Source organism: Eretmochelys imbricata, chromosome 2, assembly GCF_965152235.1.
Source record: "Eretmochelys imbricata isolate rEreImb1 chromosome 2, rEreImb1.hap1, whole genome shotgun sequence".
Taxonomy (NCBI): domain Eukaryota; kingdom Metazoa; phylum Chordata; order Testudines; family Cheloniidae; genus Eretmochelys; species Eretmochelys imbricata.
In genome coordinates, this window is record NC_135573.1 from 191,459,263 (window position 1) to 191,481,170 (window position 21,908).

At 37.8% G+C, this 21,908-nt stretch overlaps 1 protein-coding gene across 1 annotated transcript in view; it reads right to left on the reverse strand.

Annotated features, from left to right (window-relative positions):
* Window positions 1-4,272: 4,272 nt before the first annotated feature.
* The window catches only part of NEK11 (NIMA related kinase 11), a 90,471-nt gene continuing 72,835 nt past the window's right edge, over window positions 4,273-21,908 (reverse strand). Inside the window, exons 7-13 of the mRNA XM_077809294.1 lie at window positions 16,568-16,717; window positions 16,409-16,487; window positions 15,759-15,847; window positions 9,319-9,438; window positions 7,193-7,286; window positions 6,169-6,307; window positions 4,273-5,481 (exon numbers count right to left, since the gene is read on the reverse strand). Coding sequence (XP_077665420.1) covers window positions 5,474-5,481; window positions 6,169-6,307; window positions 7,193-7,286; window positions 9,319-9,438; window positions 15,759-15,847; window positions 16,409-16,487; window positions 16,568-16,717 — 679 coding nt within the window. The 3' untranslated portion in view covers window positions 4,273-5,473. The remainder of the gene's footprint in view (window positions 5,482-6,168; window positions 6,308-7,192; window positions 7,287-9,318; window positions 9,439-15,758; window positions 15,848-16,408; window positions 16,488-16,567; window positions 16,718-21,908) is intronic.

A 21,908-nucleotide genomic window follows, 5' to 3' on the forward strand; every position in this document is an offset into this window, starting at 1 on the left:
TAAAACAGCAGAGCTACACTGACTTACATCATATTACACAGATGTAAATTGAATGCAGAATGTGGCCTTTAGCATCCAAGCCCTTACTCAGAATCTAATTAGGCAGGACAATGGGCACCTGCTATTCTAAAGAAATTATCTTTATACTATTCTAGATGAGTAAGAAATAAAATAATATTACCTTACATTATATTTCAGTAGCTTTCAAACAGAAGAACGAGAGCAGAAGCTGCATTATATATCTGATCTACCTACCTAGCTATATGGGCCAAATTCACACTGGTGGCAGAAAAAGGCACCAGTTATACTCCCCGTACCAGGAGGCTGACTGTGCTTCAAGGAGACTTTTACTCTTATTTTATAACAGCTTTTGCCCTCCTTTATAGATAAATTCCCACTCTACTCCAGATGCAGCTGTACGTGTTTCAATTCACTCCAGATGCAGACGTATTTCATTGTTGGGAACAGCTGGATAGATAAGGGGAGTTTCACTCTTGTTTTGTGCCATGTTTTGCCCTCCCCCACACATAAAGTGGCCTCTACTTACCAGCTGTATTATACAGCCAGTTTTGTTTTTATTCTGATATATTGCAGTTTAGAGGAAAAGTACTGTATATACAATCAAAAGACATCTAGCCATACCCAGAAAACATTACACTGCCATAATTCACATGATACAAATTGGGATGCTTTGTTAAATGAAACAAATCAAAGAGAGAATAAAAAAGAGAATAGTAAAAACTAATCAAAACTTCAGAAGATATGGGCTTTCAAAAACAAAAAGCAAGTCCATATCAGCCAAATCATCCCCAGGTGGTTGTTCTTCCTTATGATCATGAGAAGATGGGGATGGGGGGTCTTTGAAACGTATATCTCCCAGTTATGTACTTGTAACAAAGGAAAATATGCATACAGGATTACCCCAATACACATTTGTCCCCATAATCTACAAAATGAGTTACTTAATATACAGGGAATATAAAAAAATAATTAATGGATATGGGCTGGAAAACTAGTATTTCTGGATGGGAAGTGGAAAAATAAACACATGCAAGGGGAATTTAGGCAGCTACAATGCAATTATCTGAGTTGAAATTTGGCCAGGACATGAAATCTATAGAAAAACTAGTAAGATTTCTGTTTTCATTTTATTTAAATGGCAAGTTGTGCAATGGTTCAGTGGAGTTCCTTTGTTTTCTTTTTTCTAATAGGTCAGAATAGAGCTGGAATAAGTAAATGCAACTTTGTTCATCAGCAACATTATATATAACTTAAACAGGAGCAAATAATAAATATTCAGTTACTTTACTTTTAATACTAACAATGATTAAATAAAGAGCAAAGCATATGCACACAATCCCAATGTAAGATTTTGTCTAAAGTTTTCATGCCTCTTTCTTTTAAGCAAAGAAATTAGAGATGGAAAAATCCTAGGAGATTATCTGACAATGCAAAATATTCTCAGCTGCTTTGCCTAGCCTGTTTTAAAGTATTCAGATGATGAATGACTCCTCACTTCTCAGAAAAATATGATCGGAACATCAACATTTCTCACTGAATACTAAATTCAACTATATTATACTTCTTTCCAATAATCTCCAATTATCCAAGTTAACTGGGCACTGAACTTGGAAGACATTATCAATACTAAAAGTATCAGCTCAGAAGAAAACTATGTTACATGGAAACAATTTCAAGAATAAAAAAGTTGTTTTATAACTCATTAATTATTGTTTTATAAATCATAAATCCTTTGCACTTATTCAGCAAATTCTACACTTTTGAGTGGGCAAGGATGCAGCTGATCTACACTGGCCTGGCTACAGCTGGCTGAATTGGTGTAACTATCAATGATTAATAACAATGTTTCTTTCAGTAAAATACCCCAAAGCAAATTATTTTGCTCTCTTGTGTGACTCTGCTGCCTCCTGGTAGAAAGAGGAAACAACCTGTTAACCCAGACTGGTGAGTGAAGATGCATGAATTTTAGTGACGAAAAACACTTATTAAAAAATTTAAAATTTTTAAAAAAATTTAAAAAAAAATGTAAAAAATTTAAAAATTAAAAAAAAATGTCTTCTGATAGTTTTGTTAACTTCCACTGGCTGCAGGGCACTCTCACTGAACACCTACCATGGTAAGCACTATATTTTACACACTGCAAACCTTTAAATAAAATTGGTCAAAATGGCTAAATCTTCTACTACAGCATGGGCACAAAAATGCACCTACATATTGGGGCTGTACTGGCAGAATCCTACAACCTGCAGATTCAATGGAATGCAAACACATTTGTCCATAAACCACCCAACTTACTAATGCTGAGAGCTACTACATCAGAATGAGGTCTCCTAAGCCTGCAGGTTAATGATTCAGGGAAAGAGAGACCAGTCCACTCCATATTGGCTTTCCAGTGAACCTTGACAACACCATCGCAGGCAGGTTTCAAATGCTTCCCATCTCTGCCAGCAAACTGACTGCAAAGGGAGCGGGACACAGATGCAGATTCCAGCAGGTATTTGAAATAAATTCTGCATAGTATATACAGTGAAGATTCTCTCATTCTGGGGTTGGTATGCCTAATATTGCTTCCCAGAAGCCAGACTCTTTTCTAGCCTGTATTCCCATTTGTAGAAACTTGCATATGTCGGCAATGCCAAATTTTGCCTCCCAGTGCACAAAGAGGAGTAAATATCAGAGTTCTGGAGATATGCTTGTTACAGACACAACTTCGTCCCTTTATCTCCTTTGCACAGGAGCAAAGAACTTGGCTCATTAAAAGAAAATCAGTATAATTTGTGATTCACCTCATTTGTCACTTTTACTGCCTATCAGCCTAAGACTGAATTCCCGTCTACTCAAGTTTAACCAATATATTTGTATAAGATTTTCAAAGTGCTTTCTGTAAGCTAGAGCCCATATTTTTTTCTCTTTAGTTGCATTCTGCATTCTCTGCTGAGTAAAAGAGGGTGGTACAGAATATGTGCACAAAGCCACTGAAGTAGATAGGGGAAAATGACAGAATGTCAAGGCATACTGGCAGCCACAAACCGCTCTAGCTTAACAGTAGACATCTGAACACTTGGGTTCAGGAGTCATGCTCTGAATCAGCTGCAGTCCCGCGAGCCTCAGATGGTTCTGCAGCAGTCCTGGTCCCTAAGTGAAAGGAATAAATTTCCATAATTCATCTGGATGGCGTAGTAAGGAGTGAAATGTTGGAGAACTAATTTAAACCTTCTCTTGTTTAAAAATAATATTCAAATTGCCATCAGCATCCTTCTATATAGCGGTGGCACTAGGCATAAGCAGACTAAGCAATTGCTTAGGGCCCCAAGAAGCTAAAGGGGGCCCTGATTTAGCATTACCCCCAAATACTGTTCATCTTATTTAACATGGACTTTTTAAAAAGCAGATTACTTTGAGAATTTTTTGGTCTGTGGCGATAACATATTTTTAGGGGGTGGATGAAAGATAAGGGGGACCCCAAAATATTCCTGCTCAGGGCCCCCAAAAGGCAAACATCACCTCTGCTTCTACAGACAGTGTAAGAAACTGATTATTTCTTCACAGTTCTGGAGAATTATGTCATTTTACAACGATTCACTATCTGTGTGTAACCTGATTTTGAACAGTAGCATGATGTAGAGTCGACTTGATAACTAATGTGTTAGACATTTTAAGAAGTGTGGCTTTCTCTGCATCTAGCTCTACCTGCTACCAGTTTGCAGACTGCAGTGAGCATTTAGTCAGACCCCATTCATCCTCTGAAAAAGAGAATTGCTTGAAGACGAAATTGGTCAGTTATTTGTAATTGCAGGTAATTCCTGTGCCTCAAGTGAAATGAAAATCATTCTGACAGGCATACTCACAGGTAGACTAGCTCGCTTCATGAAAGTTATATTCACGGTGAAAGCAATTAACTGGTGTGGATTTCTCTAGCAAGCTGAAGCCTCATTTCATGCTTGAGCTCGTGATCACCAATGATCCTGTGTTTGTTCATAATTTTAATTAACTTCAACGCTTTGGGTTCCCCCCCCCCCCCGCAGCTTTTAATAGATGTACCTAATACTTCAAAAATTTGATTGAGTCTCCATGCCACTTAGAGCTGAGGTACTAATTAAACTAAATCTTCCAACTCTCATTGGATGATCTCTCCTAGTGGAGTACAAGTATTTCCTACAGTCATCTGGATTAACTTTCAATTAAAGCGTAAGAATCTCAAAAAGTCATTGTATAAACTTGTTCCAAGTTTTTTTTTATTTTTGTGCTCTATAGTATATTGATACAAACATAAATTTTATTGTGGAAATATAGTTTCAGCAGAAAATTGCAACTTGAAAATTAACAGCAGCTGGCCAAACTTTTGAATGATGGGGGTGTAAAATTAGGTAGTGTTCCTATGCTCTCAATGAATCCTTATCATAAGTACCCATCAGATTTATTAACGGATTAACTCTAAAGATAGACATAGATTTCCTCCCCGCTCACATGCTGTTCCGCATCTGCTTCTTCCCTGGTACGCTCCCACTCACAGCCTCATTTCTATTGCTCCTTTTTGGTCTCCTATGTGCAACTGACTCTCTCCCCTGGACGTACTTTCTAGCAGCTGTATTCTCTCTCACACAGAGTGTCTCTCTTGTTACTATGAAAGAGCAAGCCAACCATGTTAGGCATAAATGCCGCTACATTGAAAATTAAAAGCTATTTTCTATTTTTTTAAAAAAGCAATTTTGATGTTCCCAATTAGGTTTCTAGATATATCGAAATAAAAAGTTAACATTTAAACCCAGAGCAACCAATGGAAAATAGTTTCAATAGTTTTCAATATTAATACATTTAATGCAGACATTTACGTATAAATATTACATAAATATAGAGATATCTAACAAACACACTGTTTTAAGAGGCTGTAAGTCATAGTGAATATGTCACTCTCATTAACCACATGGGTCAGATTTTGTGAAGTTAGTATATCACAGAAGTGATATATAATTTAATTAAAACCTTTGAACTTTTCAGATATAGACCTAAATAATACATGAACACTTCATATACATGCTCCCTTTTTTATTTTTACACTTTATGGGCCTGATCCAAAGCCCACTGACCTCAAAAATCACATCTCTTCAGTTTGACTTGGAGTTTGGTTGTTTCAGTCCTGTTCCCAGTGGAGAGGCACCCAAATCACAAAATCTGCCACTACAAATTGCCCCTAGTTGGAAGTCTCAGCAGAGAGGCCAATGACTGAACAAGCATGAAGACGGAACTACTTTGGTCCTCGAAGCAATTCCTTACAGGTCACGGTTGAAGCATATGGATTGGACACTTGCACTGTCACTGTCCTGGCTATAATATGCCTATCCTGTGAAAAAATGGAAGCCTTCGGTCCCCAGGATTTTTGACCTTTCACCAGTACAATAGGCACACAAAAAAAGACAGGATCTGCTTTCTAAGCATTAAGAAGCAAAGTGAGTTACCATTCTAGAAAGAAACAGAACACATGCGTGTGCTATCAGAAATATTATACTAAAAGAGAGTACATTACTCTATGTAAAACTTTATTTTCAGTGTGCCAGGTACGGAAGCCTGAGCTTTCCCTTTGCTCATTCATTCACAAGCAAAGCACATGTTATATAGATTTTCATGACCCCAGGACAGTGACTAAGCATTTTAGGCCAGTACAGACAAGCAAGGCTCAAAGGTTTTTCATCTGCTTTTCTCACTGTGATACAATTTTGGGGCACAATCCCAGCACACATAGCAAATGCACATATCCTAGGATAATCCTACAGTCGATTTGCAGCTGGGAGGATAACTGCCGAGCATAATGCTGTTCCAATACCAATCACCTGAAGGTGTGAAGATAAAAGCTGTCCGTTTCTTAACCCAGCCTCTCACTTGGAGGTGGAGTTCACCACCTTTTGATACTCCCAGTTCCCATAGGCTCAAAAACCATAAAACCCTCATGTTTCTACACTGCAGTCCCATATTCAGCATCCATCCTTCCTTCTCTTGTAGATTTTTAACTCCTTAGCAACCCTGATTGATTTTTACTGAAATTTCTCTGCTATAGGTTAACCAAAGGAGAAAAAAATTAAACCTTGCCCTATTTATATGAGGTTTCAAATAGAAAGTGGATTAACTTGCCATACAGTTTCAAACCCTTACCGTGCTCCACAGGTTCAGACATACAGAGCCTGCCCGGTGTCTCATTTTCACTTGGTTCTTTATGTCCTATGGATATGTAGTCCAGTGCAGTAACTGGCTGAGACTGAATCAGATGCTTTGAAGTCTGCTCATCAGATTCCTTATTTGAAGCAACATTAGTAAATATAATCAGTTAGAAACCTCAGCATGACCACAGTGTAACAGATACTCTGATCTATACAACTGCTGGGTACTTGTAATGAGCAGTCACTTTTTTAAAAAGGACTTTTTAATCATTTTTTAAAAACTGAGCACCAGCAATTGTTATTTCTTAAAGACAGATTAAACATCACTATTTCACTAGAGACAGTAGGAAACAGAAACATATTTGCATGCCAGAGAGAAGCTATTAAACGCTAAACAAAAAGGCATAATTTCTAGGATGCGTGGATTGACTTTTTCAAACTATCTTTGCTGCATCTGTGATGAGCTGCAGAGCTGGTGCCAAACTGACTTATTTTCTCTTACAGATAGCTTCAGACCAAATAAAAGCTTGCCTGGGGAGACACTCTGAGACTTCCTTCTTACTAAAGTCTGGGTGGAAAATTCAAAGTAATCTTCTTAACTAAATAAATAAAAGGAAGCAGCAGCCCTGCCAAAGTATGGTATTTTAGAGATTACAGTCTTAACACTATCTTGAAAATGAATTTATTTTGAACTATGACTTCATGTGGGGGGGAAGCAGAAGCAGGCAGTAGAGTCCAAAATTTCAGTGCATATGTTTGGTTTTAAGAATTAGTTTAAGAAAAGGAAATAATACCATGGGACTGATAAAGACATCTGTTGAAGTGTACCTGAGTTACTGAAGGAACTTTTTCTCAATACAGAACCAAGTTCGACTGAGTTTTCTAGATTTCTATGCACAATCCAAACTACATATCTGGGGCCAAGATTTGGCCCACAATACTGTAGAAGTGTGAGAAACTGAAAAGTACTGTAGTTTGAGTGTATGTCTGAAACACCCTAAGGGTGAGTTCATACTTACATGAAGCACATCTATACTCAATTGCTGAAAGTTACGGGACCTCAGTTCTTGCATTCTTTTGAGGTTTTCTTGATATTTTTCTTCTGCCAGTTGTCTATAAATAAAGAGTATATTTATTCAATTTTATGTATCACAAATACCATGCAGGAGCTTCTAAAATAAGGTACTACTGCTTATTACACATATATAAATAAATGGAAAAGTACATTCTATCATAGGGCTACATGCTCAGGTGTGCACAAAGGGCCTCTATTTATCCAGCGGGTCTTGTGTGGATGCATCTAGGTAGAGAGTTTAGTCCTTAGTTACAGAATTTATAAAATGTATCTTGCCTGCTTTGTATAAAAGAGCCATGAGGTTCCAAATTGTTGGTTCCATACAAGAACCTGGTCAACTCAGTAGAACTTAAATACTGTTGCCTTGGTTCCACCAAATGCTCTAGGGAAGTTTTCACCCCAAGGAAAGAGAGGCAGTGTTTTCATATTCTGCCCATTGTGCCAGATGTTCCTCATAGGAGACTGTATTAGTCATCTGCTAACTCGGCAAATCCTCTGGGCTCCATGGCTATGCTCTCTTCTCACTCACTTTTGGAACTGCATTAGCTGACTGCAGGTAGCCCACTTGAAATGGAATTGTATCTTTTATAATACCTATACTTTCTATCCCTGGTGCACTTGTTCTACACTATGCTCGGATATCCCACAGTGGAATCTAGGCCAAAGTGTTTTAATTTCATAATTACGAATGGGTTTTGAAGATGACTATCCTTTTTATGCTACTGAAGAGACAGATTTATTTTATCTGCTGAAACATGAATTAAAAAACTGCCATTCTATACTGTTTCCTAATCCCAATCTACAACATACTCAGTTGCTTCTGTAATCTACTATTAATGATTTTTCCCATACATTTGCAAATTGGCTTCTCATAGTTAAGAATATTATCAAAGATTTTAAGCAACAGCCACAAGTCGGAGCAGAGATGGTGAAATTCCAATAGCTGTTTGACAGTGACTATGTTTCCAGGGAGAACAATTTCTATTGGTATGAAAAGTCATGTCCATATAACATCATCATCATCTTCAATCCAGTTGTAATTTTAACCCCTCCCTTACACTAATTTTTATATATGTCAAATAGACACAACAAATGGAGATTCAGAATTTTTTTCAAATTGGGATTTAAAACCGCAGCTATTTTCTTGTTTGTAGTCTTTGTTGTAATCGGGTGTCATTACTAAATTAAGATGCATGCTTGCTTTGGCACGACAAGACTAAGATGCTGATCCCAATGGTCATAAACAATTAACCACTCCATTGTACATTTATAAATAACAAAATATACATTAGTTAATCTAATCTGAACTTTGAGAGACTGTTTTGAAGAGGATATTAACATGAATTCAAGCAGTGCAGCTATGATTTTTTTCCCCACTTCAAATAAAAAGAGTTGCAAATTTTTTACTGGGGAAAAAATCGAGCAGATCAGCAACATAATAAATTCTTCCTTATTTTGTGGTGGAGCCAGCCTTGGCATTCAATCATCACTTCACGGTCCTCCTCATGTCCCTCTCATGAAGAGTATGCACTGTATTTCAAAGACTCTCTATTATGACCCATCATATCTCAGGAAAAACTCTCTAAGTAGAGTTTTTATACCATGCCCATCACCATTGTATCTGCTCACTTAATAAGGCCATTACCTAACATTTTTTCTTTGAGGACTATTAATTTTCTGCCTCTACGCAAATCCCCGAGGCCAAAATGACTGACAGTTTCATCCAAACTGGACTGCCAGTCAAAGCCAGGTGGCTGCCTTGTCAGAGTAGGGGCCTCAACAAGTCATTTTAAAAAAACTTCTTTTATATAAATGAATCTGAAGATTTCTTACTCATTTATTTAGTAAAAAAGTCAGCATCTGAAGTACAGTTTTGGGCTAATGCTCTGACTTTCCCCCCCGCTTCAGCAATTACTGTTATCTAACCAATGTAAAATCACCATTCACCCATCAGTAGCTGAAGAACCTGCAGAGTGTCTGTAAGTCAACTGTTTTCATTCTTGCTTTCCTGGCAAATTGCACAGGTGAAGGAATGCATGGTGAAAACACAGTGTTAGTTATACATCTTACTTAAGCTTCTTTGCTTTTTCATCTGCAGCATTTAACTTCCGCAACCTCATTCGCTCTCGTGGAGTCATTTTCTGCACCTCAGACAGTTCCCGCAGAGTTTGCAAATGGACTTTTTTCTGCCTAAAAATAAAAGCATGCAAGTCTCTATTTATATAAAAATGTAAACAGCAATATTTAAAATTACATCATGTGATGCTGAGATGTTGACATTTTGAGTATATTAATGAGGAAAGCATAGGTAATGTAATGGACTAAACAGAGGTTTGTTTACTTACAGTAGTGTTATATCAGATTTATTTTCATTATGAAAGTATGCAAAATGTAGACCTATAAACCCAGAACATTTTGCATACACCATTTTAAATATTTCATAAGAGGACAGACAAAGTGAAATTCTCAGTACTTTATTACTAAAATAATAAATATGGAAGCACACCTACAAAAGTTATAGTCTCCTGTCTCATTCAGAATATCACAAGCAGAAATTCTGCCTTTTAGTTTAAAATTAAATCAACTGATAACAACAATACCAACCAGAATTTTTTAATGATCAATTTTGAAGAAGTATAAAAGAAGAAAATGTTAAGGCTCCTTTAATGAGCTTTTATAATAGTCATTTACTTCCTTGTAAATGCTGTCTGCTGTTATTCATTTCCTGGTCCCACAGAATAGAAGTGGTTTTTTCATGACTCAAATGGTTTTCATAGACCTCTCCTGAAAGTTAAGCATGAATTACTAACTCACCTATTCAAGACCTCAGCTGTATCCATAAACACAAGAGACCACCAATACATGTCCTATACTTGAAAAAACTGTACAGATTCCAGACTATTTTACAGCCTACAGTGACTATAAAAATGCAACTGTAGTCATACATTATGACTTCCCATGTAAACCAAAGTTTAGAGTATTGGAATTTATGGTGAGCAGTATTCATTTCAAATTGTTACTCTTATTCTCAAGATTTAGCTTCTAAGTCTTCATCAACTTTGATGTGTGATCATCTAAGAGCTTAATTTTATGCCCCAATAAATCACATAATAGGCCATGGGGAACTATCTTGGGAAACATCAGAATGTTTACAATGCAGGGAGATATATTTTCACCATATTTCTCAAATGTTGTCTATGGAGGAAAATAGTAGAAGGATCTCAGTGGTATTGGGAAACATATGACACTGAAGACAAAGACAAGAAGATTTCAGTTATTAAGCAATTTGGAACAAATCCTTTAAGAATGAATAATTTAGACATATTTCTTATGCATTATAACAGAGCTGGGATTTATAATACAAAAACTTCTGGGATAACAAAGCCATTCTTCTTCCAAGTTTTCAATTTGAATTTGTAGAGCTTTATGCTTGTTTAAATATTTAAAATTTATTAATTGGGTAGAACCGCAGTAAACTATTATGGACTTTTATTAGAAAACTTAAAGCTAGGCTGGACTTGATATATAAGCAATTCATGGAAAGTAAAAAAAACCCACAGATGTAGAATGACAAAGTGGTTGGGAAAGATGTATATTGAGCTGCTCCTGGTAGGGACTTCCAAAAATGAAATACAGCTTCAAGTTTATAGCAATTTATGATTATATAGCTTTCAAGTTTAAATTGTTGTCCTTTGACTTTTTGAATGATAACACTTTCCAGAGTTTTTTTTTAATCTGTATCTTTGGCATTTTGCTTAACAACAATCACAATACAGATTTTTAATGATCTCATCCGAATTTTATTTAAAACCTTTATATATTATTGTAATTAGATTCAGACATATTATTTTCATACATATTCTGAATACTTAACCCAACTGACTCAGAATATAGCATATTTCTGGGAGGGTTTATATTTAATGATAAGGGTTTTTTAAAAACAGTTGCCTTTAATTTGAAAAGCTTAAGGGTAAATTTTTAATCTCTGCCAAAAATAGATGATCTGCACTGTGCTGCATTTTATTGGAACTCTGGGCCTCTGAAAACAGAGATCACCACTGCCAAGAGAAATTGACTTTTCATATGGAACAAACATAAATGCAAGGTGAAAAGCTTCAAAACTGTATACACCTTTTCCTAGGAATGAGTGTTTTAAGAGCTCTACTGCATAAGGACACATGGAAAAGGAATGGATGTTTATAGGAAGGTTTATCAAAAAGTAAATTGTTATTTGTCACAGAAATCAAGAATTTCTCTATAGATATATGCGAAGAACTTGTTAACACTTAGAACCTGTTCTTTGTGTTGAGGAAGATCACAGACCCATCAATGCTGAATGGATGCAAGAGGTTACTGACCACAGAATAACACACACTCTCTCTCTGTATGTGCCAATTCTGCCATACATAATATCAATTAGAAAGGTGATCTGTTTCAATATATTCAAACTGGATCCAATTAGAACATCTTTGGAGCTTACTGTATTCCTTCAATGGTAGGGTCCAGGTGTGATCAGTCCATCCTGGAAACACTGGGAAATTTGGAGGTTGATTTTCCATTTTTCAGGTGTAATACTGCTCCCATAATAAGCTGCACCCACAATTTTTGGCCCCAAATAAATAACCAAGAAAAAGTGTGATTTAAGTTTAAAATGGTGTGTGCAGTTCAATGGAGGTGAAAAATTGTGTCCACGAAATGAAGGCCAGGACTGAAAATCGCATCCCTGATATTTCAAATATTTTATGCTTCAGTATGTATTTCAGCTAACACATTTCAAACACTTTTTGGAAACTGAACACCTTGCCTGCATATTGTGCCGATCACATTTAGGAGCACAACTCTGCACTACCAAACAACCGTACTACTTCTGAAGAGCTATGAATTCGCTCTTACATGGGTCCCATAACAAATCTGAGTAATAAATGTGAAGCACATGGAAGCGTCCTGTAATATTTTATGAATATTTATGTCCATTGATTTGTATTATATGATTACAAGGGATAATAATAACTTGTACTTCTGTATTGCCTGTTATCTAAGGATCTCAAAGAAATTTACAAACAATTAATTAATCCTCACAACAAACCAGGAGGCAAGTACGAGACAAGGAATGTGCATCACTTCTCCCAGCTGTGAATTACTGCCATCTTTGTGCAGGAAAACAGCAGCTGTTTAATAGTGCAAAGCAATATGACACAAAATCTCTAGGGACAGGAAGTGAAGTGGAATGCCAGATCTAACTGAAACTACAGGGGTAATATAAGAAGGCAGAATGAAATGATCAGCATTGAAATTTGTCCTAATCATTGCAGTATTGTGCTTTAATACTGTTTAAATTAAATATCTTTAATATCATAGAATTATCTCAGACAGGTTACGTCCAATGCATATTAGTATAGGATCTAATAAATATGATTAATATTAATTTCTCAATATAGTTAAAAGGCAACTGTATGATATCCTACAGGCCTGCATCCTGAATATTAGTTTAAATGTTTACATCTTCAGTTTGAAACCATTTAGAAAAAAAGCTTTGATATTACTGTAGTCACAAACTACACCATGCATAACTGAATCATAACATACTTCAAATCATGACCTAATCTTTCAAAAGGTACAGATCTGAGGACCACATGTAAAAAATGTGCATTAACTTTAAATTTGTGAGCAGGAATAATTTAATTACACATACAACAGGTACTATATTTGCATGTAAAAATACCCTATGCGCATGCACAATTAACCAATGTGTACATGCTGTTATGGGTTTGCACATAGAAAAAAGAATGCTTCGCTCTCATACAGCGCTGTTTACCATAGTTCTCAAAGAGCTTTAAAAATGTAGGTGTACGTCAGCATATGCATTTGTTAGCACAGATCCCTTTTAAAAATTTGGTCTTATGAGTTTAATTTAAATACATGTTAAAACATGGATGCATTTAGCAACTCTTTCCTGTGTAGTACTTTTTACTAATAAAAAGAAAAGGAGTACTTGTGGCACCTTAGAGACTAACCAATTTATTTGAGCATGAGCTTTCGTGAGCTACAGCTCACTTCATCGGATGCATACCGTGGAAACTGCAGAAGACATTATATACACACAGAGACCATGAAACAATACCTCCTCCCACCCCACTGTCCTGCTGGTAATAGCTTATCTAAAGTGATCATCAAGTTGGGCCATTTCCAGCACAAATCCAGGTTTTCTCACCCTCCGCCCCCCTCCCCCCCACACACACACAAACTCACTCTCCTGCTGGTAATAGCCCATCCAAAGTGACCACTCTCTTCACACTGTGTATGATAATCAAGGTGGGCCATTTCCTGCACAAATCCAGGACTACAAGCCGTCAAGAACACTATCCCCGATAATGTCACGGCTAACCTGGTGGCTGAACTTTGTGACTTTGTCCTTACCCATAACTATTTTACATTTGGGGACAATGTATACCTTCAGATCAGCGGCACTGCTATGGGTACCCGCATGGCTCCACAGTATGCCAACATTTTTATGGCTGATTTAGAACAACGCTTCCTCAGCTCTCGTCCCCTAAAGCCCGTACTCTGCTTGCGCTACATTGATGACATCTTCATCATCTGGACCCATGGAAAAGAAGCCCTTGAGGAATTCCACCATGATTTCAACAATTTCCATCCCACCATCAACCTCAGCCTGGTCCAGTCCACACAAGAGAGCCACTTCCTGGACACTACAGTGCTAATAAACAATGGTCACATAAACACCACCCTATACCTGAAACCTACTGACCGCTATTCCTACCTACATGCCTCCAGCTTTCAACCTGACCACACCACACGATCCATCGTCTACAGCCAAGCTCTGCGATACAACCGCATTTGCTCCAATCCCTCAGACAGAGACAAACACCTACAAGATCTCTGTCAAGCTTTCTTACAACTACAATACCCACCTGCGGAAGTGAAGAGACAGATTGATAGAGCCAGAAGAGTTCCCAGAAGTCACCTACTACAGGACAGGCCTAACAAAGAAAATAACAGAACGCCACTAGCCGTCACCTTCAGCCCCCAACTAAAACCCCTCCAACGCATTATTAAGGATCTACAACCTATCCTGAAGGATGACCCAACACTCTCACAAATCTTGGGAGACAGGCCAGTCCTTGCGTACAGACAGCCCCCCCAACCTGAAGCAAATACTCACCAACAACCACATACCACACGACAGAACCACTAACCCAGGAACCTATCCTTGCAACAAAGCCCGTTGCCAACTGTGCCCACATATCTGTTCAGGGGACACCATCACAGGGCCTAATAACATCAGCCACACTATAAGAGGCTCGTTCACCTGCACATCCACCAATGTGATATATGCCATCATGTGCCAGCAATGTCCCTCTGCCATTTACATTGGTCAAACTGGACAGTCTCTACGTAAAAGAATAAATGGACACAAATCAGATGTCAAGAATTATAACATTCATAAACCAGTCGGAGAACACTTCAATCTCTCTGGTCACGCAATCACAGACATGAAGGTCGCTATCTTACAACAAAAAAACTTCAAATCCAGACTCCAGCGAGAAACTGCTGAATTGGAATTCATTTGCAAATTGGATACTATTAATTTAGGCTTAAATAGAGACTGGGAGTGGCTAAGTCATTATGCAAGGTAGCCTATTTCCCCTTGTTTTTTCCTACCCTCCCCCCCCCACCCAGACGTTTTGGTTAAACCTGGATTTAAACTTGGAGAGTGGTCAGTTTGGATGAGCTATTGCCAGCAGAAGAGTGAGTTTGTGTGTGTGTTTCTGGGGGGGGGAAGGGTGAGAAAGCCTGGATTTGTGCTGGAAATGGCCCACCTTGATTACCATGCACATTGTAGGGAGAGAGGTCACTTTGGATGAGCTATTACCAGCAGAAGAGTGAGTTTGTGTGTGTATGGCGGTGGGGGGGTGAGAAAACCTGGATTTGTGCTGGAAATGGCCCACCTTGATTATCATGCACATTGTAGGGAGAGTGGTCACTTTGGATAAGCTATTACCAGCAGGAGAGTGAGTTTGTGTGTGTGGTTTTTGGAGGGGGGTGAGGGAGTGAGAGAACCTGGATTTGTGCAGGAAATGGCCCACCTTGATTATCATACACATTGTGAAGAGAGTGGTCACTTTGGATGGTCTATTACCAGCAGGAGAGTGAGTTTGTGTGTGTGGGGGGGGGGGGCGGAGGGTGAGAAAACCTGGATTTGTGCTGGAAATGGCCCAACTTGATGATCACTTTAGATAAGCTATTACCAGCAGGACAGTGGGGTGGGAGGAGGTATTGTTTCATGGTCTCTGTGTGTATATAATGTCTTCTGCAGTTTCCACGGTATGCATCCGATGAAGTGAGCTGTAGCTCGCGAAAGCTCATGCTCAAATAAATTGGTTAGTCTCTAAGGTGCCACAAGTACTCCTTTTCTTTTTGCGAATACAGACTAACACGGCTGTTACTCTGAAACCTGTCTTTACTAATAAAAACACTGCAGTACTTACACAGCATTAACGATGCGTGCAGCTTCTTTCTGACAATTAAATGTCTTGTCTTTCAGAGCCATATTTATGAATTTGCATTTGACATTCTGCTAAAAAAATAAAACAGCAGCAAAATCAACAAATTATAGTAACGCAGTGACCCAACATTTTCATCTATGATCCAATATTTGGTACACTCCCAATATAAAATGTTTTAACAACATTTCTGTCCCTCTTCCCATAAAGCCTAGAAATAATATACACTTTAGAAAGACTATGAAACAGAAAAGCAAGATGTTTACTTGAATGTGTTGTTTTTCATTAAACAGTTGGATACCTCTTGGCCATTGGCCAAGTGGAACAGAGTTGAGATTCCTCATACCTCACCCCCAATGATCTCAGAAGTTTGCAATATATAAATGAATGCTCTCTTTATTGCTTATAAAATTTCATGCTAAGCAGACTCACTCACCCAATCCCCTTTCTAGAGGGTTTGGTGACAAGAGCTGTGTTTTCCCACCATCATTTGTAAAGAAAACTTCTATCTCAAACTTGCATGGACGCCTCTCGGACTCATTTCTTCTCATCAAATGTTCTTCTACTTTGTGCATTTTTGCAACATACATATTTGCATGTTAAGTGCATGTCTATTGCTTTTTCATTTTAAATACCTGTAATTGTTCATCAATGTAGGGGATTTTTAGAATCTCTGTTGCAGATGGCCTCAGAGAAGGATTCTTGTTCAGCATGCTGAAATATTAATGGAAGAAAGCTAACTCAATTATTTTGAAAATAATTGAACATATATGATAAGCCAGAGAACAACAAACCTGTGGAGGACTGTGTTCAGTTTACTTGGATATCTGTCAGGAAGAGAAGGTGTGTTGCCTTCCACGATTTTTAGCACAATAGACAAAAAATTGTGTCCAGTAAATGCATGATCCAGACAGCACATCTCATACAAAATGCATCCCAGTGACCTAGAAGAACAAAATAAAATGATGTAAGGAAATAACAGAGACAGTATTTTGAAGTGGCATACTCAGTGACAGTATACTAACTATAACAGTGTCTGTAAAGAGCTGAAGTGTGTGTCCTTTTCTCTTGATGATAGGACACTTCGATGTCATACTGTTCTCTTCATCTGAAATAGTCTTCATGCAGACCATAGAATCATCTGCTACTGCTTAGCATTTGTAAAGCCTGTAGCCATTATCATTTCATTTCCACAGACATAGGCAGGAAAGTTAAACCACATTAAAAGATTATTATATAAATCAGCTTTTGTGTTTGTTACAGTCAGTACTGGTTGTTTTAACTAGAGACCGGCAGAGAGGTGATGTTCAGATACAGATTTGTTTAGGCTATCTTTGGGGGTTTAGGTTTGAGGTCAAACCAGGACTAGAAAAGCACCTAAAATGGCTTCAAATGATGGAAAACTCACAGGAAAGAGCGTTCTAGTGAGATTGCAGTCACCTAGGCACACATCCAAGCCTCATTATTTCAGACATTAGACCCCTTCCAGTTTTAGAGTCAAACCAGAACCAACACCTAAGTGGTGGGTTCATATAAAAAAATTCAAATCTGAATCCCCTTGAAAATTTTATACAGGGGACATGAGAGAAAAGAATGTTTAAATGTGAGAACCTGCTCAGGCCCAGCTCCACTTTTAAACTATCAAAATCAAGAGGATGCTATGTGAACAGTGAATTTTAAATGAGTGCCTTGATTTCCCCTTCTCTCACCCATTGTGGGGCTCTTCTTCAAGGTTCTAATGGAGCTGAAAGATCTCCAGATAGAATATATTTAGGACAAATATCCTGATACTCATATGACTTTGTGATGACTGAAATATGACCATTTGTGTCACTGATGTTGCCTGCGTTGTACAGTTGCAACAGGTCTTGTGCAAAGCCTGTCATATAAGGTGTCAATGGAAAAGTTATTTTTTGCTAAATAAGATTATCCTGTTTAAATTCATGTATCATCACTGTATCTGAAGCTCTGAATATTGGCTATGTATCTATAAATCAAATGTGTTTGTTCCTGGGGTAACACCCACAAGGTAAAAACAACAAGGAGTCTTGTGGCACCTTAGAAACTAACAAATTTATAAGCTTTCGTGGGCTAAACCCCTTAGCCCACGAAAGCTTATACATTTGTTAGTCTCTAAGGTGCCACAAGGACTCCTTGTTGTTTTTGCTGATACAGACTAACACGGCTACCGCTTTGAAACCCATAGGGTAGTTTACATCCAGTCTCTCCAGCCCATTGTGAATGGACTATTCACACTTGATGGCCTATTAAGGACACTTCACTCTAACAATGGGCCATACAATAAATTCATCCCATCCAGTAAGTCTTCTCGTGGACGCCTCAGCACAGATATGGGCAATGGCTGACTCTGAGAGTCATCAAAGCATGTAAGGACATGTGATATGCTCATGTGACCTTGGACTCCATCTTAGGCCAGTAACTTTCCACAAACTGCGGCTGTGAACTGTGTTTGAGTTTCTCTATTTACAGACATATGGCAAAGGGTATAAAAGACCTCTGAGATACCTCCATTTTGCCTCTTTCCTGCCCAGATTCTCTGGACTGTGGATATACAACTAAAAGGAGCATATTGCATTATTGACTGAGGACCTTCCAATCTTTTGGGAGTTAGCAGAGACTTTACAAGCCAGAAGTCTATAACTTCACTGCTACAAATCTGATATAAGGAGTTTGCAATTATTGTATGTATACGATCTATTAAATATTTTAAACTCTCTTCATCTTTTCTTTTATTAATAATTGTTTAGATTTTAGTTACTCAAAGATTGGCAGCAGTGTGATTATTGGGTAAGATCTGAGTTATATATTGACCTGGCTAAGTGGCTGATCTCTTGACATTGGAACGACCCTATATTTGATTAAATTGGTTTTCAGTAACCACTCATCATAAAGTCTAGTGTCTGGGTGGTGAGACAAAGGCTGGAATGCCTAAGGAGACTGCATTTTTGACTTCTTGTTAATCAGTGTGGTAAAACAGAAGTTTACTTTTGTTACTGGCTTGGTATAATCTAATGATAGAATAACCACCAGTTTGGGGTGAGTCTGCTCTATTTTTCAGGAGTTTGTCCTGAATCTGGCATTCTCAGCTGTGACCCACTGAGATATGGTGACAGACTTACATATTAGATAATAATAATAACACCACTTTGCAATTCCACTAAGCATTCCCTCTAAAGACTTTAAACCACTTTACTATATGTGTGGGTAGAACTGATTCAAGCAGATACAATGACAGTCCAAGGAAACAACTATAGCAGATATGACAAATTTCAGTTATTCACTTTTGATTAGTTAAATACAACTTTTAGAAAGCATATTGGTCTAGTCTGCAATTAAAAATGAGACCAAGTTGTTACATTTTGGAGATGAAAGTGAGGCCCATGCTGTACACATAATACAGACAAAAAAGAGGCAAAATATCAGGTACATGTTTCTCAGTGGTGCTTTCTAAAACTGAACCTCAGTACAATTGGTCCAAGATTATCAGTAGTGGGTGCTTAAAGTCCAGTTATGCTCACTCCATATTTAAGCACCTAAATGAGTGCCTGATTTCCAAAAGTGTTGGGTACCTAGCACCTCCCATATCCCCCAAAACAGTGAATATTAATAGAGTAAAGAAGTATTTATGCTGATAGTCTTTTAGAAGGTCAAACTAGGAGGCAAGACAATTGTTACGTGAGGAAATGTTCTCTCAACACAGGTACACACACACATTATACACAGAAGTGCATATATACATGGTATCTGAAACTGTAACAGAAATGAAAGCAGGCAGTGGGAAGGAAAAGAAGGGAGAATCCCAATCTGACAGGCAATGTGTTGCAGCTGGCTTTTGCAGATACAATCTGTTTTGAAGCTGCAGATTTTGGCACCTGAAATTGCTTAAGGTGCCATCAGGAACATAAGATTTGCCATATCAGGTCAGTGCATTTATCTATTTAGTCCAGTATCCTACCCACACCTGAGGCTTCAGAGTAAGATGAAAAAGACACCCGGATGCATTCAGCTATCTGTGCATTGCTGCACATGGGGAAGGGAAATCTATTCCTGATTACCATAAGCAATCAGTTTATGCCTTGAAGCATATAATTTGATTACTTTTATAATCTTAGCTGGAATAGCTACTAATATTATTAGTGGTCATAAAATTATCCAGCCAGAGATTTGGTTTGATGACCTTTTGTGTTAGTGAAATTTATAGGTTTGCTAGCTGTGTAAAGTACCATTTCATTTTTGTAAATGTGATGCACATTAATTTCATAGAATGGCCCCTTATGCTCATATTATTTGATCACATAGAAAAGAGCCTGATCAGTTTTCACTATACCTTTCACAATCACAGTCAACATCCCTCTGATCCTTCTGCTTTGCAGAATAAATAATCCAAGCTTTATCAGTCTTGTCTTCATATGTAAGTACTGTTGTATTTTTAACCCTTTGTTCTTGCTCTTCTGTGGATCTTTCCAACCTCTGCTACAGTGTTTTTAAGGTAGTGAGGCCAAAATTGACATTTCAATTAAACACTCAAAAAACAGAAAATCAAAATTCCAGTAACTTTGTGGAGCACTCTATCAGTTTGATAGCACAAGGAATTCTGAAGAAGAATAATTTCCTGACATACTTGTCTCTCTCTAGAAAAATTATTTATTGTAACCTTCTCACCCAACAATTGTAAGCTCCTCAAGACAGGGTCTGCATCTGTCATTTCCATCGGGGGGGGGGGGGGCGGGCATGCAAGTTCAGAACTCATTAGCTTTTATAAGCAGCACAGAATAGCTGATTGCCAATATACGTTATATTTATCAAAGTTCTATTTCATCTGCCATTATGTTGACCAATGAGCCCCGATATTTAAAGCATTTCAAATTTCTCACAATACTCTACAGCAGTGGTTCTCAGCCTGTGGCCATGGACCTCTAGGGATCCGCACACTATGTCTAAGATTTCCAAAGGGGTTCACACCACCCTTCAAAAAATGTTAGGAGTCCGCAAATGGGAAAAGGTTGAAAAGCTCTGCTCTACGGTGTTTAGCAGATATCCTCCAACATGCTGGGATTTGTGTAGGGGGAATTCAGTAAACTAAAGACTAAGGATCACAAGAAAACAACATGTACTTCAGTAGAGTACTTCAGAAAAATATTTCTTTTATTCATCTTAGGAAATGTAAAAACAAAACTCTCTTTGCAGCTCTAAAAGGACACAATCCAAGCAATGAACAGTGTTTTATATGCTTTCAGGAACTGTCACTCTTTTCCAGAGTGTGGGTGGATTGTCAATTAGCAGAGGATCATTTATTTTAGGCCAACTAATGAAGTTCCTTTCAATATAAAATTTCCAAAACATTCACGTACATGAGGCAAATTCAAATAACTAGAAGGAACATTTGAAGACTAATATTAGTTAAGTGGATTTTGTGTTTTATATTTATTTAGGGCCAGATACCACAAATGCTTACTCAGGTGAGTAGACCTATTTACTTCAAGGAGATTACATGTGATAGTAAAGACTAGTTATGTGATAAAGGTTTGCAGGATTAGGACCTTTAAAAAGTTATATGAATTGAACCCTTACATTAAACTAAGTCTTAAGGAAGTAAAACAGGCTTTTTACATATGCTGGTAACTATTTATTATAAAAAACATTTTTTAATGATCCCGGATTTGTATTAATCTAGTTATAACCTTCTATAATTTCTACAGTAGAAATTGCAAATCTTCTTCAATTCAAAATTCTGTGACAGAACCACATCTTTTGAAATTTAGATACTGTCCTCACACTCAGCTAATGATGTAGCATAGCTGCCAAGCTGACATTTCTTGATGGGACATTTCTCTACCTGCTTTTCATCCCCCTCCCTCTGAGGAGTTTTGGGGCAGGGAAGAAAGATCCCACTCACCCTGGCACACCTCAGAGAGAGGGGGATGGACAAGAGCCACAGAAAGCTGGGGAGAAGTGGGGAAAGCCAATAGGTACTAAGATATTGAAGTGACATTAGAGTAGAGTGACATTAGACATTGCCACCTGTTCAGGTTTTCCCAGGATCATCCCTTTTTTTGAGGTAGCTGTCCTGGGAAATCCGTAAGGGTGCTCAGTACACACACCAGCTTTCCCAGG